At 41.8% G+C, this 14,845-nt stretch overlaps 1 protein-coding gene across 1 annotated transcript in view; it reads left to right on the top strand.

Moving 5' to 3' along the window:
- The first annotated feature begins 1,715 nt into the window (after positions 1-1,715).
- Positions 1,716-14,845, top strand: part of snap91a (synaptosome associated protein 91a) — a 48,493-nt gene continuing 35,363 nt past the window's right edge. The window contains exon 1 of the mRNA XM_054621106.1: positions 1,716-1,845. Within this exon, the coding sequence (XP_054477081.1) occupies positions 1,716-1,845 (130 nt within the window). The remainder of the gene's footprint in view (positions 1,846-14,845) is intronic.

Consider the following 14,845-nt stretch of genomic DNA (forward strand, 5'->3'; position numbering starts at 1 on the left):
TTTACTTGAGTATATGTTTTAATGTGCGAGGGAAATCTACATTTTACTTGATGTTCACAGCTTACAGTTCAGATCGAGATCTTACATAAAAAGAAAATATGATGAACTTATAAAATTAATTTTTTGTTGTTTGAGATCAAACCAGGGGTTCCCAACCTTTTTGTTCCCCTTACAAAAAAAGGAGTAGTAGTTTAAAGTGTTTGAGGCCAAATTAATTTTATCTTTGACAAAAAAGCAAAGATTAGAAAAAAGGCAAAAAATGAATACAAAAATGTACTTGGAGGAGCCCTGATCCCAGGGTGGAGAACCCCTGGACTAAACTAGCAAACTGTATATAAGGTAGATAAACTAGTTCTACCAACCAGCTACAACAGTAAAATTCTTCTTAGGCTACACATTATTGAATCCGTAATTTCTTTCCAACAGGCTACAAGGTTCATTTATTGTCATTGTACAACAGTGTTTGGGAACTAAATGTCATCTAATTGATCAGATTACTTCCACTACCTGCAAATCACTGATTAACAGACAAATGTCAAACCATTAAAGAGGAAACCACATCAGCACCATGGACAGCGGCAAAAGCTGACTGGTTGCAGTTTTGAATGATTTCTGTGTGTTTCTGAGGCAGAACGCTCCATATGACCTTCATAGTGTGGTAGCAGCATGACGTGAATCAAGCTTGGCTGTAGAGTAGCCATATTAACCCTTAATGTCCTCACCCATCTACAACCTCCACCCAGCTCTCGTCTCCTCCCCAGCTCTCGCGATGAAGAGAGGCAGCAGCAGGGTTAGCAATACTGCGTCACCTGACTCAGTAAAGGGGGCGGGGCGGGGTCCAGAAATCTAAATAAATGAATAATGAAAAAAAAAAACAAGAGGATATAAATCCAGCAGGAGCTCCGCCATCCAACGACCCCGGGCTGAAGCGCGCATCTCCGGGGCTTTCAGGCTGAAGGTGGGCCGCAGCAGAGAGGAAGCACCCAGCTCAAGAGGAGGAGGAGGAGGAAGAGGAGGAGGAAAAACCGCTGCACTGCATGGTGGGGGGATGATGATGATGATGATGATGGTGATGATGATGATGATGCCATCCAGGACCTGATGTTCCCCTGCACGCCCCGCTGATACACAAGGACCGTCGGACTGGTGGTGGTGAGGATTATCCGGGAGGCTGGAGGAAGGGAGACAGGGAGGGGGGGAGGCAGCGACACGCATCATCCGGAGAGGACCGTTTTGTCAGGGAGGCTGGCCGACAAAGAACACGGAACTGTGAGAAACTGATCGAAAATAAAAGGAAAAGCTTAGATGTAAAAACCTGGAGAAGGATTTTCCAGTTGGATATTTGCGCTTATTTAGCCATTTGCCTATATATATTTTTTTAAAGGATACTGGTCCTCAGGGAAGAAAGTCAGTTCATGATTGTTCCAGAAACGCAAGCGGATCCAACGCCACTGACCGGGAATCAGCCAATTCCGGTTTTGTTATGCAACTCGAATCATTTTGCAGTTCTGTAGAAAGTGTCCTGCTATTTCTCTTCAAGTGCTGTGCTTCTGCGGTGCTTTCGAGGGCAGCTGGGATTACTGAGGCCCGGTAGTTCCTTTTAGGTGTGTGTCCGTGGAGGGCAGGGGAGGGGAGGGGGTTCGGGTGGGGGGTTCGGGGGGTAGGACCAGAAGTGGACGTTCAGTAGTCGAGGCTTGACTCCCCGTAGAGAGAAGATGTCGGGTCAGACGCTGACGGACCGCATCGCCGCGGCGCAGTACAGCCTGACGGGATCCGAGGTCGCCCGAGCTGTGTGTAAATCCACCACACATGAACAGACGCCTCCAAAGAAAAAGCACCTGGAATGTGAGTGATCTATCTATCTATCTATCTATCTATCTATCTATCTATCTATCTATCTATCTATCTATCTATCTATAAAGGTCTATAGATCTTTATCAATATATGTGTCCTTTCAACCCTCCATCCGTCCTCATCATGTACAACTAGGCCACGCACCACAGCCATGACGGTTGCCTCCCCCCATCCCTTCCTCCAGTGTGTGTTAATGTGCTTGGGGGGGGAAGACATCAGCCACAGTATGTGTTCACATGTACATGCATATACAATCACACATGCGCATACACACACACTTACACACGCATTATGCTTGAGGCATCCACTACTTTAATTCAGACTTTAATTGAACCACAAACCAAACCTATTACCTAATAACAGCAGGGGGGGGCTCCTTCCCCTGTCATGCCGGTAGATGAGCGTCAGTGTGGAACCAGAAGGGAGCCACGAAGCCTTAAAACCAGACATTTAAGACCCACTGACTTGAGCCTGTCTCCCACATTTTGCCCCACGTGCTGATAAACGCATATATGAAGAGTGGTGTTGTTACTAAACACGCAGGCCTTTGCCTTGGCTTGTGTCCCCTGTGATAGCACAAAGAGGTGTGTGGCACTGCAGCATAAATCACTGACTTTTTTTGTCTTGGTGCAATTTGTTGATTTGTCGGCTTATCGCTTAGTACAGAACAAGGGAGGGAAATAATGGAGGTAGGGTGCCAATTCAATTTGAAACGCTGGGAAGGAATGTGGAGAAGGCCTATAAAGCATTTGGAAAAGGGCTTAGTGCAAACAGGAATCGTAGATATGCAGCATACTTGAGAGCATTTATCTACTGATCGATGCAATTTCATTTTACAGTCATTAACCCAAGTGAGCTACCTTGAATAAAAATGATTAAAATGTCAAATAATGATGCAGAAGCCCACAAATGAAACACTGTGACAGTGAGTGGACATAGGGAAATTGATATTTAGGAAGGTGAACAGTGTTTGGGTGCTGAAAGGGTTTGCTCCAGATGAACATGAATGCAGCATCTCACCAAATGGAAGCCTACTACTGAATATAGGGTTTAGCTTTTCTATTAGCTCATGTTGTGTTCACTTACATGTCACTGAACATTTTAGTCAGGTCCAAGGCTTTACATTAACCCTATATGCGCAGTAAGACCCAACCACCCTTATCATTTTATTTGACATTGATTTATATCTTGCAGGATATACGTCTGTTTAAGGAACTTTGGCAATTAATTTGTGAAAAGCAGGCTAAAGGAGGTTAATGATTTACGCTGAGATGGGAGTATTAGCTTAGGGTACAGCATCTTTAAGCTAGCAGCATTTAGCTGCTAGTGCTTCTAACAACATTAACTTGAAAATGTTAATGCACAAAAATGTCTATATTGACAAATGTAAAGACAAACATTATTAACTGGTGAAAACATGATAACATTTGAGAAAAAATAGGATGTATTTGAAGGATAACACTGAGGAGACTAGTCCAAAAGGGTTGTGGTGAAGAACACAAAGGAATTTATGGTGGAGACCATAGAAGAAGAAATGAAGAAGGAGAAACTTTAAACTTGAACCTTACAGATATTTAGTGAACACATGCTGGCCTTCCCAGTTGGGTAATAACTATATTTCACAGATTTTGTGCAATTACAATAACAACAGGTTACTGTACAGATGACCTAGTTACACCAGACATGCACTGTGGCATCACGTGATAAGAGCCGTCCTAGTGTCACAATCATTTCCTCAGTATGAAATCCGAAGAGAAGGGCAACAAGTTCAAGTTGGCAAACTGAAACCCAGCGAGAGATATCGATCCGCCCGTCTGTTCATGTCCAGACTGAAAAATAAAAGTGAATGATGAACTGCGTTAAATCATAGCACAACAAAGTGGAGAGCTCGCCCACTTGCCAAACTTTGTTGTTGTGAGTGCAGAGGAAGCACTGCCCACCACCTATCGCTCTCTCTCAGTCACCAACAAAAAAAATTAAGTCTTTCACACATTGTGTTGCAGTTTGTGTATACTTCAAGCGAGAACGTGCATCTTTCAAAAGAAGAAATAACTCCAAACTCCTCTTCCTATTGAAATGTTGACTCCATCAGCAAGTTGACACTCTCTTGCATATTTTTCTACATACAGAGGTTTTGCTTCTACAGCTTCACTTGGTATGGTAAAAACATTAGCTTATGATGGTCAGCTAAAGTTAGCGAACTATAGAATAAACAGCTCGGTAATCGGGCGTAAATTAGCCGGTTTGTTGACCTTTTTGTTTAGTTACTGATCGATTTGCATTTCACAAATGAACATGACTTTGTATTGAAAGCAACTGCCTTAAGATTATTTTGGGAAATTAACGCAAATTTAGTTTCCTGTTACCCTTCATTGCAAATTGAGGCCAAGGGGCCACAGCTCAGCAGAAGTTAGAGCAGTCTTACATTAAAGCTAAATGCGGGGAGGAAAACTCCAAAGTAAAACTACTAATTTTACCCGATTACCATCGTTTTTATCCAAATTACTGTACCATGGATGCAGTTAATTAGAAAACTTTAGAAATGGTCAAGTTTGGTCAAGTGCAGTGCCAGTTTGGGGATCCCGGTATTGCTGTTTGCAGTGTTGTCAGGGGGTCGTGGCCATTTGGAATGCATGACAGTTCTGAGCGCTCATTTTGCTCGGCACCCCAAAGTGCTGCGTGCAGCCTTATCGAGAACCGGTCTTCACTCAATGACTCCAGGAAAGTGAAGAAGAGTGGTTCAAACGTTAATGTATCCTGCATCCAGTAGCAAAAGTGAACTGCAGTCAGTGAGCTGCAGCCGTGATTCCGCAGAGCCCTGAAGCTCCGCCTCCCGCTGCTGCATGGACGCTATCGCTTGTCTATTCAAAGTTTATTAATAATGAACATGACATGTGTTTGATTTGCACCAAATTCGACACTGCACATCTGGAGGGCCCCACCATGACACCTGCCAAGTATGAAGTAGATCAAAAGGACAGTCATCGAGATATGCAAAGAACACACGCACACACATCGCATAGGGCCGCAATGGAATAAAGTCATGTGACTTAATTGCCATATCCTTATGCATTTTAATACCGCAACCATATTTGTGTACTCTTTTGGTAACGTATCAAGTCACACACATACAGAGATTCCCTGCTTTATAGTTGGATGCCGAAACAGACAGCTGCCGCTCAGTTTAGTTAAGCCAAATGCCTCTTGGGTTCATTTAAATGGAAAGTCCTTCAGTTTAAGCAGAGTAAAGGTTTGCTTGGTCACTTCAGTGAGCCGCTTCATCAGTAAAGGGCTTGCCGAAATATGTGAAAGGTGAATTAACGTCACTTTAGAGGAACTGCCTCAGGGATATTGTCCGACAGGAAATGTAATTTCCTCCCCAGCTGACATTTACCTGTTGTGCTGCTTGGGGCCAACCAAAGTCCAGCTCTTTTTTTTTTATCATCATATTTTCCTTAACTGATGAGTCATCTTCAAAACTAAGCTCTTATTCCACATAACTAAGCTCATGTTCTAAGATCTCCCATCATGCTAATGTGGTCTGCCTTCACTATGGGTCATTTCTGTTGTTTGCACATATATCAACCACACAGTCACATGTTTGGCTCATGAACATTCTGTCTCCTATCAACTTAATTTACATATTCTAATTATATTTATATAATTTATTCTATTCCCTCTTACTTATTAAATCCTTTTTTGAATTCCATATTCTTGGGTTTCTTGTTTTAATCTAAAGAAAGCTGCCACTGACATTCAGGCTGAAATGTGACAGTAGCAGATCAATTAAGATGGTGGTTATTTGTCACTCCCAAAGTGAGCTCCACCGATCGGTTGAGAAGACCATTAAATATTGTGGTTGGCCAATCTGACCAGCGTTATCACAACAATATCATGCATGAGACATCCATTAACTTAACAACAACGTTTCCAAACACTACAACAATTAGAGGATTCATTTGTTCTATTATCTTTGTCCTAAACCCATGCAGGTCTCGACAGATTCGTGTCCCTGACCTTAAAATAATCTCTTATGGATTGTTCCTCTGACAGCCAAATGTGTGTTGCTCAGCATATCTAGTTCAAGTGACATCCAGAGAGCAGCAGGGCAGTAAGCTCCTCATGCTGTGACCCCAAAGCCCCCACAGAGATAGATAAAATGATAAAATGATCAAATCAGAGAGCCTTTAGGTCTTTAAGCATCCAAATGCACCATAAATAGAAACGTCTGTGATGCAGGTAGAAAGAGACAGTTCTTTTTTTAATGCATGGGGATTGTCTCTCAGCGTATATATCTCTTCTGCAGTTATGCAGGCAGCTCTTGGTTATATTCGTTTGTTTTATACCCTAAAACAAACCTGTGCCTGAAAAGCCGTTAGAGACAGTTTGGTTAAAGGGAAAGATTCACCACCTTTGTATCTGGATGTCCATTCAGTGTTGATGGTAAATGTAGTCAATTGAAGCAATAAATTCCTCAGTGCGAGCTATAATTGTTGAGGGAGTCCAGTTCTTTTGATTGCGAAGCCTTGCCGACAAAGCCTCCATGTACCAGGATGCATTGCACGCAAGCTACTGACACCCACCCAAAACATAGTGTAGCCGAGTTGCACTTTAACTTATGCAGGTTATAAAATAAAAACAAGGATGCTTCGTAAGACGAACCAGTGTGAAACCTTACAGCGTCTCCTTCCGTTTTTACCTTTCACAATAAAAGCCCAATTTCAATTCATTCAGCGTCACTCAATGGTCAACTGCCCTCTCTGCCATGCTCGTCTTGGTTGTAGTTTCCAATTTATACTCGGCAACTAGAGTATACTAGTATACTAGTAACTAGTAGTTCTTCCTTGCCTCCAACAACATTACTGTTACGTAAAATAATATACAACAGATGTTGCAGCAGGAGAACTCAGCATTTTTTCTATCAAGGTACTACGCACTGAGGAAATTCTTGATTCAATTGAAAACATTTACCAACATTTACCGCTGATTGGACATCCACATAAAAGGTGGTGATTTTTCCCTTTAAGGTTCAGGATTGCGGACTGCGACCAAATTGTTTGTGTCCTCACAGTGAAAAACTGCCAACTCTATGGACAAGTAAAGGCTATAGGAAGCAAACCCAGTAGTAGCACAGAAGTGCTTATGTGTCTCTAGAACACACATTTGCCATTTATTTTAGGAGCCTGACAGATGACTGCGATACAGATCGGAAGTCCTCTAAACTCTTAAAAGATTAGAGCTCAGGCAGCGGCACAGATTGCTTGACGCCACACACGGCCTGAGTGTGTCTTACAGAAGGCTATTGATAGCTTACTGGCTGCATGTGTGCATGCGTGTGCGGCTTCACATACACAGAGTTGCAAAAGTTTGCCACATGCCGTTGGCGGTATCCCCAAAAAAGAAAAAGAAGGACTTTGAATGAGGATACAAGTGAGTGTCTTTTTTCCCCCTTTTTAGATAGGAGCAGGGCGAAGCAGGCGGAGAAGGAGGTGCAGCTGTGAGTCTGCTGTCTGAATGGGCTAGCATTAGGATAATTACTGCGAACAAAGGCACCCATTGCTAACAAGATTGGCAGTTTTTGTCAGTGACACGAAATGAGGAAGAGTAAAGCGTTTAGTTACAACAGTACCCTCTTCCGGTTTTGTGCTGTAATGTAAACGCATTTTTGTTATAATTAAAGGAACCTTCAGTTTTTCATCACTTGTAGTTCTGTGTTTTTACAAGTGGGCCCCCTTTTTGTCATGTGGACGTACATGCAAACATGTAAGTGTGCAAATGACTCCTATTACGGGACTTGGTTGATCACAGAACATCTGACAAATGCATCAATAGAGTTGTCAATTACGAGCCTGTTGCAAACTTCATTCTGCTGCTGCAGGACAGTGAAGCTCTACGCTGCTGGATACCTCACTTAAAAACAGCAGCTGCCAAATGATCACTCTGCTCAATGGGCCCTTTTTGTTATCACTTCCTCCACGAGGCAACTGAATGTGCGACAAGCTCCATTTCCAATTTTTTTCCTGACTCAGAAATAGGGGCTTACAATGAGAACTTGAAGGCAGCATTCTCTCTGAGCTGCTTCTCAGTGTGAATCCAAACATTGGGAGCCTGGATCAGAGGACATGCCGGGTATCTGTGGCCCAGAGGGACGCAGCTATAGAACCGGTGTAACAGGGTTTGAATGTCTGCCAAATGAAGATGGCTCTGTTTCTGAAGACAGGCCCCACTTCTCCTGCTCCTAATCGCCTCCATCTCTATCTACCGCTGCTCATGTTACCCCAACCCCTTAATCCTCCGGCTGTTAAGACACTTTATAGCTTGAGGGTTATCTTTTTCCAAAAATGTGTGCCGTAATTTTGCCTCCCTCACTGTGTTAAAACCACACTGATATTGTTTATCATATAAGGAACATGGCTCAGATTCTGTCTGTGTTTTTCTGCAATAATTATCACCAGCTCTGCTGCCGCTCTAAATCTAGTCATTCCAATTAACGGGTTTTTTAACACGGAGATGCGATTATACTCTGCTCAGAGCAAATGCAGGATACACAACCTGCTGTGTGTGTGTGTGTGTGTGTGTGTGTGTGTGTGTGTGTGTGTGTGTGTGTGTGTGTGTGTGTGTGTGTGTGTGTGTGTGTGTGTGTGTGTGTGTGTGTGTGTGTGTGTGTGTGTGTGTGTGAGTGTGTGTGAGAGACAGAGAGAGACAGTGGGAGTGTGTGTTTGGTGATGGGGGAGGAGGCAGGAGGGTAAGCGATGAGAAACATAAAGAGCGTGCAGAGTCCCCTTTGGCTGCTAAGGTGCTGCTACCACAATATGAGTCACCATCAATGTGTTGCCATATTTGAGAGGCAGACTGACTCCCTGAATGGGGGGAGGGGAGAAGTAAAGTTCCATGTGTCTTAGTGATCAAGTAATTTTCTGCAAGTCTCTATCTGACACATTTTTATTGTCTTACATATAAGGCTGGGCGATAAGGAAAAAATATTCTATCACGATATATAGGTCATATCATATCTCGATAACGATACATAGAATGATATAGCATGTTTTCTGGCAAATCAATAAATTCATAGTCTTTATGAAATATGGCGTACTTTCTTTTTTGATTTAACTTGATAAATGAAAACTACTGTGTATTTTCTCATTTAATTGAGAACTTTTGTGTAAAATAATGTGTTTTTCTTAGAAATATGTGTTACTGTGTGCATGTTGTTATTTATTTAGACGACACAATTGTGTATTGCTCTATCTCTAAATATGTTTCTATTGAAAGAGGATAAATTATCATATTGAATTATCGACCAGCCCTGCTTACGTACTGTAACAGCCTACACATCCAGATAAGGCAATACTATAAAATATTATATAGCTTAACATTTTTTTATTGTGTTTAAAGGAATCAGACATTTTGGGCGTATAAGCTCTCTTAGATGAGATAGAACACACAATATGAAGCTTCAGCCGGTTAACTTTGCTTAGCATAAGGACTGGAAACAGGGAAACAGCTAGCCTGGCTACGATACTTTTCTTTTTTTCAACTCTGCCTCTGATTGGCTTACCTAAACATCCCTAACCAATCTCACTCCTTATGTCTAAACATAACCAATCAAACCAACGAAGGCAACAAGAACCAGCCAATCAGAGGCAGATAAAGGCGGTTTATGCCTTTGCCATAGCAGGTTTGGTAATCTAGCAGCCTGGCTCTGTCCATGCAAACAAAACCAGCACTCCAAATTATCACAATTTAACACGTTGTATCTCACTTGTTTAATCTGGTGGCATCAACCTTCTCATCCATCTCTGTAAAAAACAATTACATAACTGAACAGTCTCAGCCGTGTAGACACTTGGCTTAAAATTGCAGTAGCTTTTACCATTGGAAATATCAATTACCAAAGAAGAGAAATTTTGAAATGTTCTTTTAAGTTCTTAGCAGCTCCGTTGTCATTGATTGTCTTTGAGATTGTGTTTTTGCTGAAGGTATTTAGATGTGTAGAAAGTATTTAAAGCGGAAGCTGTCGTGTCCATGGACTGTCAGTCTGGAAATACTGTGTGAGAAACACTTCTAAAGGAACCTTTGAACAGCCTGTCTTCACTCCTATCATGAATAAAACATTGAAGTTAAAATACAGTTCTCACGTTTTTGTTTTTGCGAGCCTGAAAAAAAGTTTAAAAAAAATGCTGTCAGTGTGGATATATTCATTGGAACTGCTGCCAGTTATTCCTTCATGCTGCTTCACAGTTACACTCCTGTGTGTTAGGACAGGTTTCCAGTGTTTAAACAGGCAGCAGCGGGACATCTTCAACACCTTTATGACTGCTGCTGTCAGAGCGCAGTGAGTTGAAAATACAGAAAGGATCAACGTTTTAGTTGAGGTTTATTGACATAGATCAGTAAAATAGGCCTTGACTGGTCAAGATTTCTATTGAATACCATTTTGTCTTTACACATTAATAAGCAATATCTTGTGACCAAAAAAGGGATAGGTTAGACTTGAATTCAGCGTTTTGGTTAATATAAGTCACAACCAAATAAATACCAAGGCACACAAAAAATCAAAATCCTTGTGGATTGGGCTTAGCTTCTTTAGGGCATGTAAAAACATGTGACTGTTAACAGGTATACCAAGGCTGCTGTCAGCTTCCAGGTGTATGCAATCAGGGTACTACTAGATAATTGACACAGGTGCAGGATAATTAGGTCATTTCTAACAAAGCATCAATATCTTTAGGGTTAGCAAATCCAGCTTCGTAGTAGTTTCTTTAGTGTTTCTTTTCCTCTCTTAGACATTCTCTGAACTCTATACCTTCTGCTTTGAGTGAGTCCGGGTTACACTGAGGCTGCTGTTTCTAATGCTTGGCTATGTGATAGTCTTCACTTCCTGTGTGAATGGCATATTTATGTTCATCGATTCTCTCTTTCAGCTCTCTTTTTGTTCTCCAAACATAGAAATATCGTATTCACATGGACATTGTAGGCGGTATACCTCATGAGTTGTATTGCAGTTAGTAAATCCTTTCATAGTGTAAGGTTTCGTTTGGTTGCATATATAGCAGTATCTTGTGTCCTGCATCTTGTACCACGCAAAATAAAATCCAGCCGCTCCAGAGCTTTTGGTTATAAAACCTAACTTCAGTGAGTAGCAATATGTGTCTTCTGTATCCCTATTTTGTAAAAAAAATAAGAATAATCTCCTTAGAATTTGCCTGCAACTGCTCTGGAAAAAAAATATGTTGCAAACAGTTTAAGTATGAGTCACAATACAGGGAGAGAAGAAACGCCTTGTCTTTCTGCTCCTTTAATAGGTCTCTGTCTTTTCACCACCACTCTCCTGCTCTGTTTCTCCTTCCTCCCTACTACTCTGTGAGGATTCTGTGTGGTGCTTGCCAAATGGCGAGTCGCAGTGAATGGATGGAAAGCAAAAGGATGTTGGTGAGAAGGCTCAGCATGCACCGCAGTGCTTATCTCACAGCAGGCATCCATGAAAGCCCAGAATGCCTCTCTAATGTAAAACACTGTGTGGGAGTTGGACTGTCCTACCAACCGTGTGTGTCCAGATTAACGAGCTGTGACAAGGACCCCCCATACAGCTGCTATTAGACCATTATCAACACTGAATCTGAGCAGCCGATTCCAATGGATTGGCTTCTCCTTTCTTAATACCTCCCACCTCTTCCAATGCCTCTCAGTTCTTTTTTCTGATGTTCTTTTGATGTAGCAATGCTCTTGGGCCTGCTAGTTTAAGGATAAAACTATTAATATTACAGTGCAGTTGTGTCAGCGGGGGGTTTATTGCACTTTAAATGGGAGTAAAACATACATAAAATGTAGGTAAACAGTCCTGTGTCCTGGTATGCAGGTAAGCAGCAGAGCAGCAGCTCAAACATTAAAGGGCCTTGTCTACACCCAGGCTGCATATTAATAATGCAGAGAGGCTCAGGTTTCCTGCTGTTTTATTACTCCGCCCGACTGCTGCAGTTCTGCCTCAGGCCCCGACTTTGCAATAAAAAAAAAGTGTCACAAAAGAGTTTTCCTCCACTGACTGAACCACCAGACACAAGGAACCCTGTGGGAACGTTTAGGTAGTTTTAGGTAGGTTGTTTTGAAAGTTATGCGACAGCCTCTCTGAGAGGGACTATCATTGGACATTCACTGTTTGGGTCATTAAGTGAACGCTCAGTCGCTTTTCATTTGGCTTAATTGTCCTGCATCTAAGACATTTCAAGAATCATGCAGGGGCTTTCTGATAAACTTGGAATATGTGTCCATTTGTTTCCCACACAGCATTGGTTCCCATTTCTGACAGTGTTAATATGTTAGTGGTAGTCATGAATGATGCCTGACCTCCGGACCTGCAGCACAGTGAGGTGTTTTTTTTTTTACTTAGATTATTTGATTACTCATTCATGCAAACGCTAGACACTCCTAGGAATAACTTGGCTCAAGCGTTCTTCATCTATGCAGCTGACTCTGAAGCTCTAGGAGTTTATTTTTGATTTTTTTTAAAAATAGTTTTGCTCCTTTTTAGTAGGTTCTCAGGAGTTTATTCCATATTTTTCGTTTGAAAGGTTTGAGTTAAATGGAGGGTGGAAATGATCTCAAGCATATAGGGCATGGTTTATTTTTATAGTTCTGCAGCTAATGGGGGGAAGACCCCTTTATTGCTTCCCAACCTCCCCTCCCATGCTTATTTTCGGCTTAATTTAGCATCCAAACAGATACAAATTTGTCCCTGCCAGAAAAAGAAGCTTAGCAATCCACAAATGTGTCTTCATACAAGGTGATATCTGTTTCCGTCTCCTCAGGGCAGAACTTGTACCCAACAGAAATACACCAGCCATGAGCCATATTATTATTATTTTTTTCAGACAGGGGGGATACAAAGTTGCATGGGAGGTGAACAGCTTACAAAGGATGAAGGGAGCTAGAGAGGATGGGATGAATGTAGCTTAAATGGGAAAAGATGTCTGACAGGTGCGCTAAGGAAGAAGGATGTCTGCAATTTGGCAGATTTGTTTTTCTTTGTTTGAGAGCGACGTTTAGCATACATTGGAGTTGTAGGCAATAAGATGGACAATTGGAGTATTTATAGGAAGTGACTGTTTTTTATTCAATATCTGGGAATTTTCAAATATTTTTATTTGTTTTTTTCTGAGGCTTAAGTAGAAAGCTCTTTTCTCTTCCCCAAATTGCATGCTAACGCAATTTGCTAGCTTAACAGTACGACAGAGCGACACCTTAAGCTCCTGGTGCAGCGATGGTTCCCTTGCAAAATAACTTGCAAAATAGATAGGGGAAAAAGACACATGAAATACGCTGCCAATGGCAGTTTATACAATGACACACTACATCAGGTGAGTCCAACTAGCATACAGGGAACACACAGCTGTTAGCTAGCTGACTAGTATTAGCTAGGCTAGCAACGGCCAAGCCAGGAAGTACAAGCGCTTCTATGCTAGCTAAGTTTTGCCAAGCTTTCCAGTCTCCCTTGCTTAAGCTAGTTACACCAAGTTTCTTTAAGAAAAAACATCATGTTTTCACAGTTAATCATTTTGCAAACCATGCCACTGTGTTTTTCTAATCATATCCGTATAAAAAGCTGTATGTAACACTAACAGCCCTTACAACTTAAGTCAGGTAATGAACTGCTTCTGGATTTTTTAACACTTTATGGAAATGAAGGATAGGAAAAACATTCACAAATCTAAAAATGTATGTAGGTAAAGAGCTAAGACTGGTAAATTCACTGGTGTTAATCTGTAAGTGTGAAGCTCTTCCATTTTACCACATCTCCATTATTGGTACATTTTAGTATCCGTTTTAGAAAAATATGAACAGTTTGAGTGTGTGTTCTGCAGGCTTGCCTGTATGTTATTCGCTGCTGCTTGTACGCTGGCTTGGCAGTTTGCCTTCAGTTGTACTCACTCACATAGCTTTTGATATCAGTTACGTTTATTGATTGATTGATTGATGAGTTAGTCTAGCAAAATTAATAGAAAAGATTGCAATTGGACACCCCACACTTTTCAAATCTCATACAAACCCAAAGAATGTGGGATTTTCTCTCCATGAGCCGCATCGCAGCAGACAAACCCTCAGCTCCACCAATAGCTGAGTGAAATGTCGCTGAAAGCTAAAGCGTGTATATGAGGACATCGCTGCTATCTGTGTCCACCAGCAATAGCAGCAGCATTGTGTGGGATGCCAGCTTTTCCCCCCCTCAGATGTCACTTCCATCCTCCACAGTGTGTGGATTCTAATGGCTTCCTTTTTGTTTGGCTGCCACACCACATTGGTGGTACGCTACGCAGGGACAGAGTGCATTCTGGGTATTTTATTCCCTCCTTCCCCCTGTATGTTGCTTGAGGCTGAGAGGAGCTATAAATAAGCTCTGTGTCATGGTCCGTGTAGCTCAACAAGGCATCACTCATGCAGCGTGGCATTGCAATCTGCACTCTTACAAATAGAAAAAAGTGCTTACTGAGAAAACTGATCCCCATGTTTAGGAGTCACCTATTAAATCTCAATCTATATAAAACATGAAATCAGAGTGAAATCTTCCAGCTACGTTAAAGCTGTTATGTCTCACATACCTCTGCCGTTGTCTGGATGACCCTTATCAGTTTGTTGAAATGGGAGTTTGCACCACTGAATATGATTTCAAGGGACTTTTACTGCATCTTTGATGCCACTGAAAATATGAAAGCCTGTTTCCTAGGCAACCACCTTGACATGCCCCCTTTGATGCTTCTTGGGAGGTTTAAAAAAGTTGCATGTGCGTCATCCAGGCTTGCGTATATGCTGATGCGGGTCCTGCACTGCGTAATTTTGATATCACTTTCAGTTATTGACATTTTAAAGTCTGCTATTCAAAATCTCAAGAGTCCTGTCTATTGGGTGTGGCAGAAGCTGCAGGGCAGCCTGATGTGGTATTCAGTGACAGTTAGTATCTGACACTGTGGAGGAGGTCAATAGAGCACATGAGTCCAAA

This window comes from Anoplopoma fimbria, chromosome 20 (assembly GCF_027596085.1).
Source record: "Anoplopoma fimbria isolate UVic2021 breed Golden Eagle Sablefish chromosome 20, Afim_UVic_2022, whole genome shotgun sequence".
Taxonomy (NCBI): Eukaryota; Metazoa; Chordata; class Actinopteri; order Perciformes; family Anoplopomatidae; genus Anoplopoma; species Anoplopoma fimbria.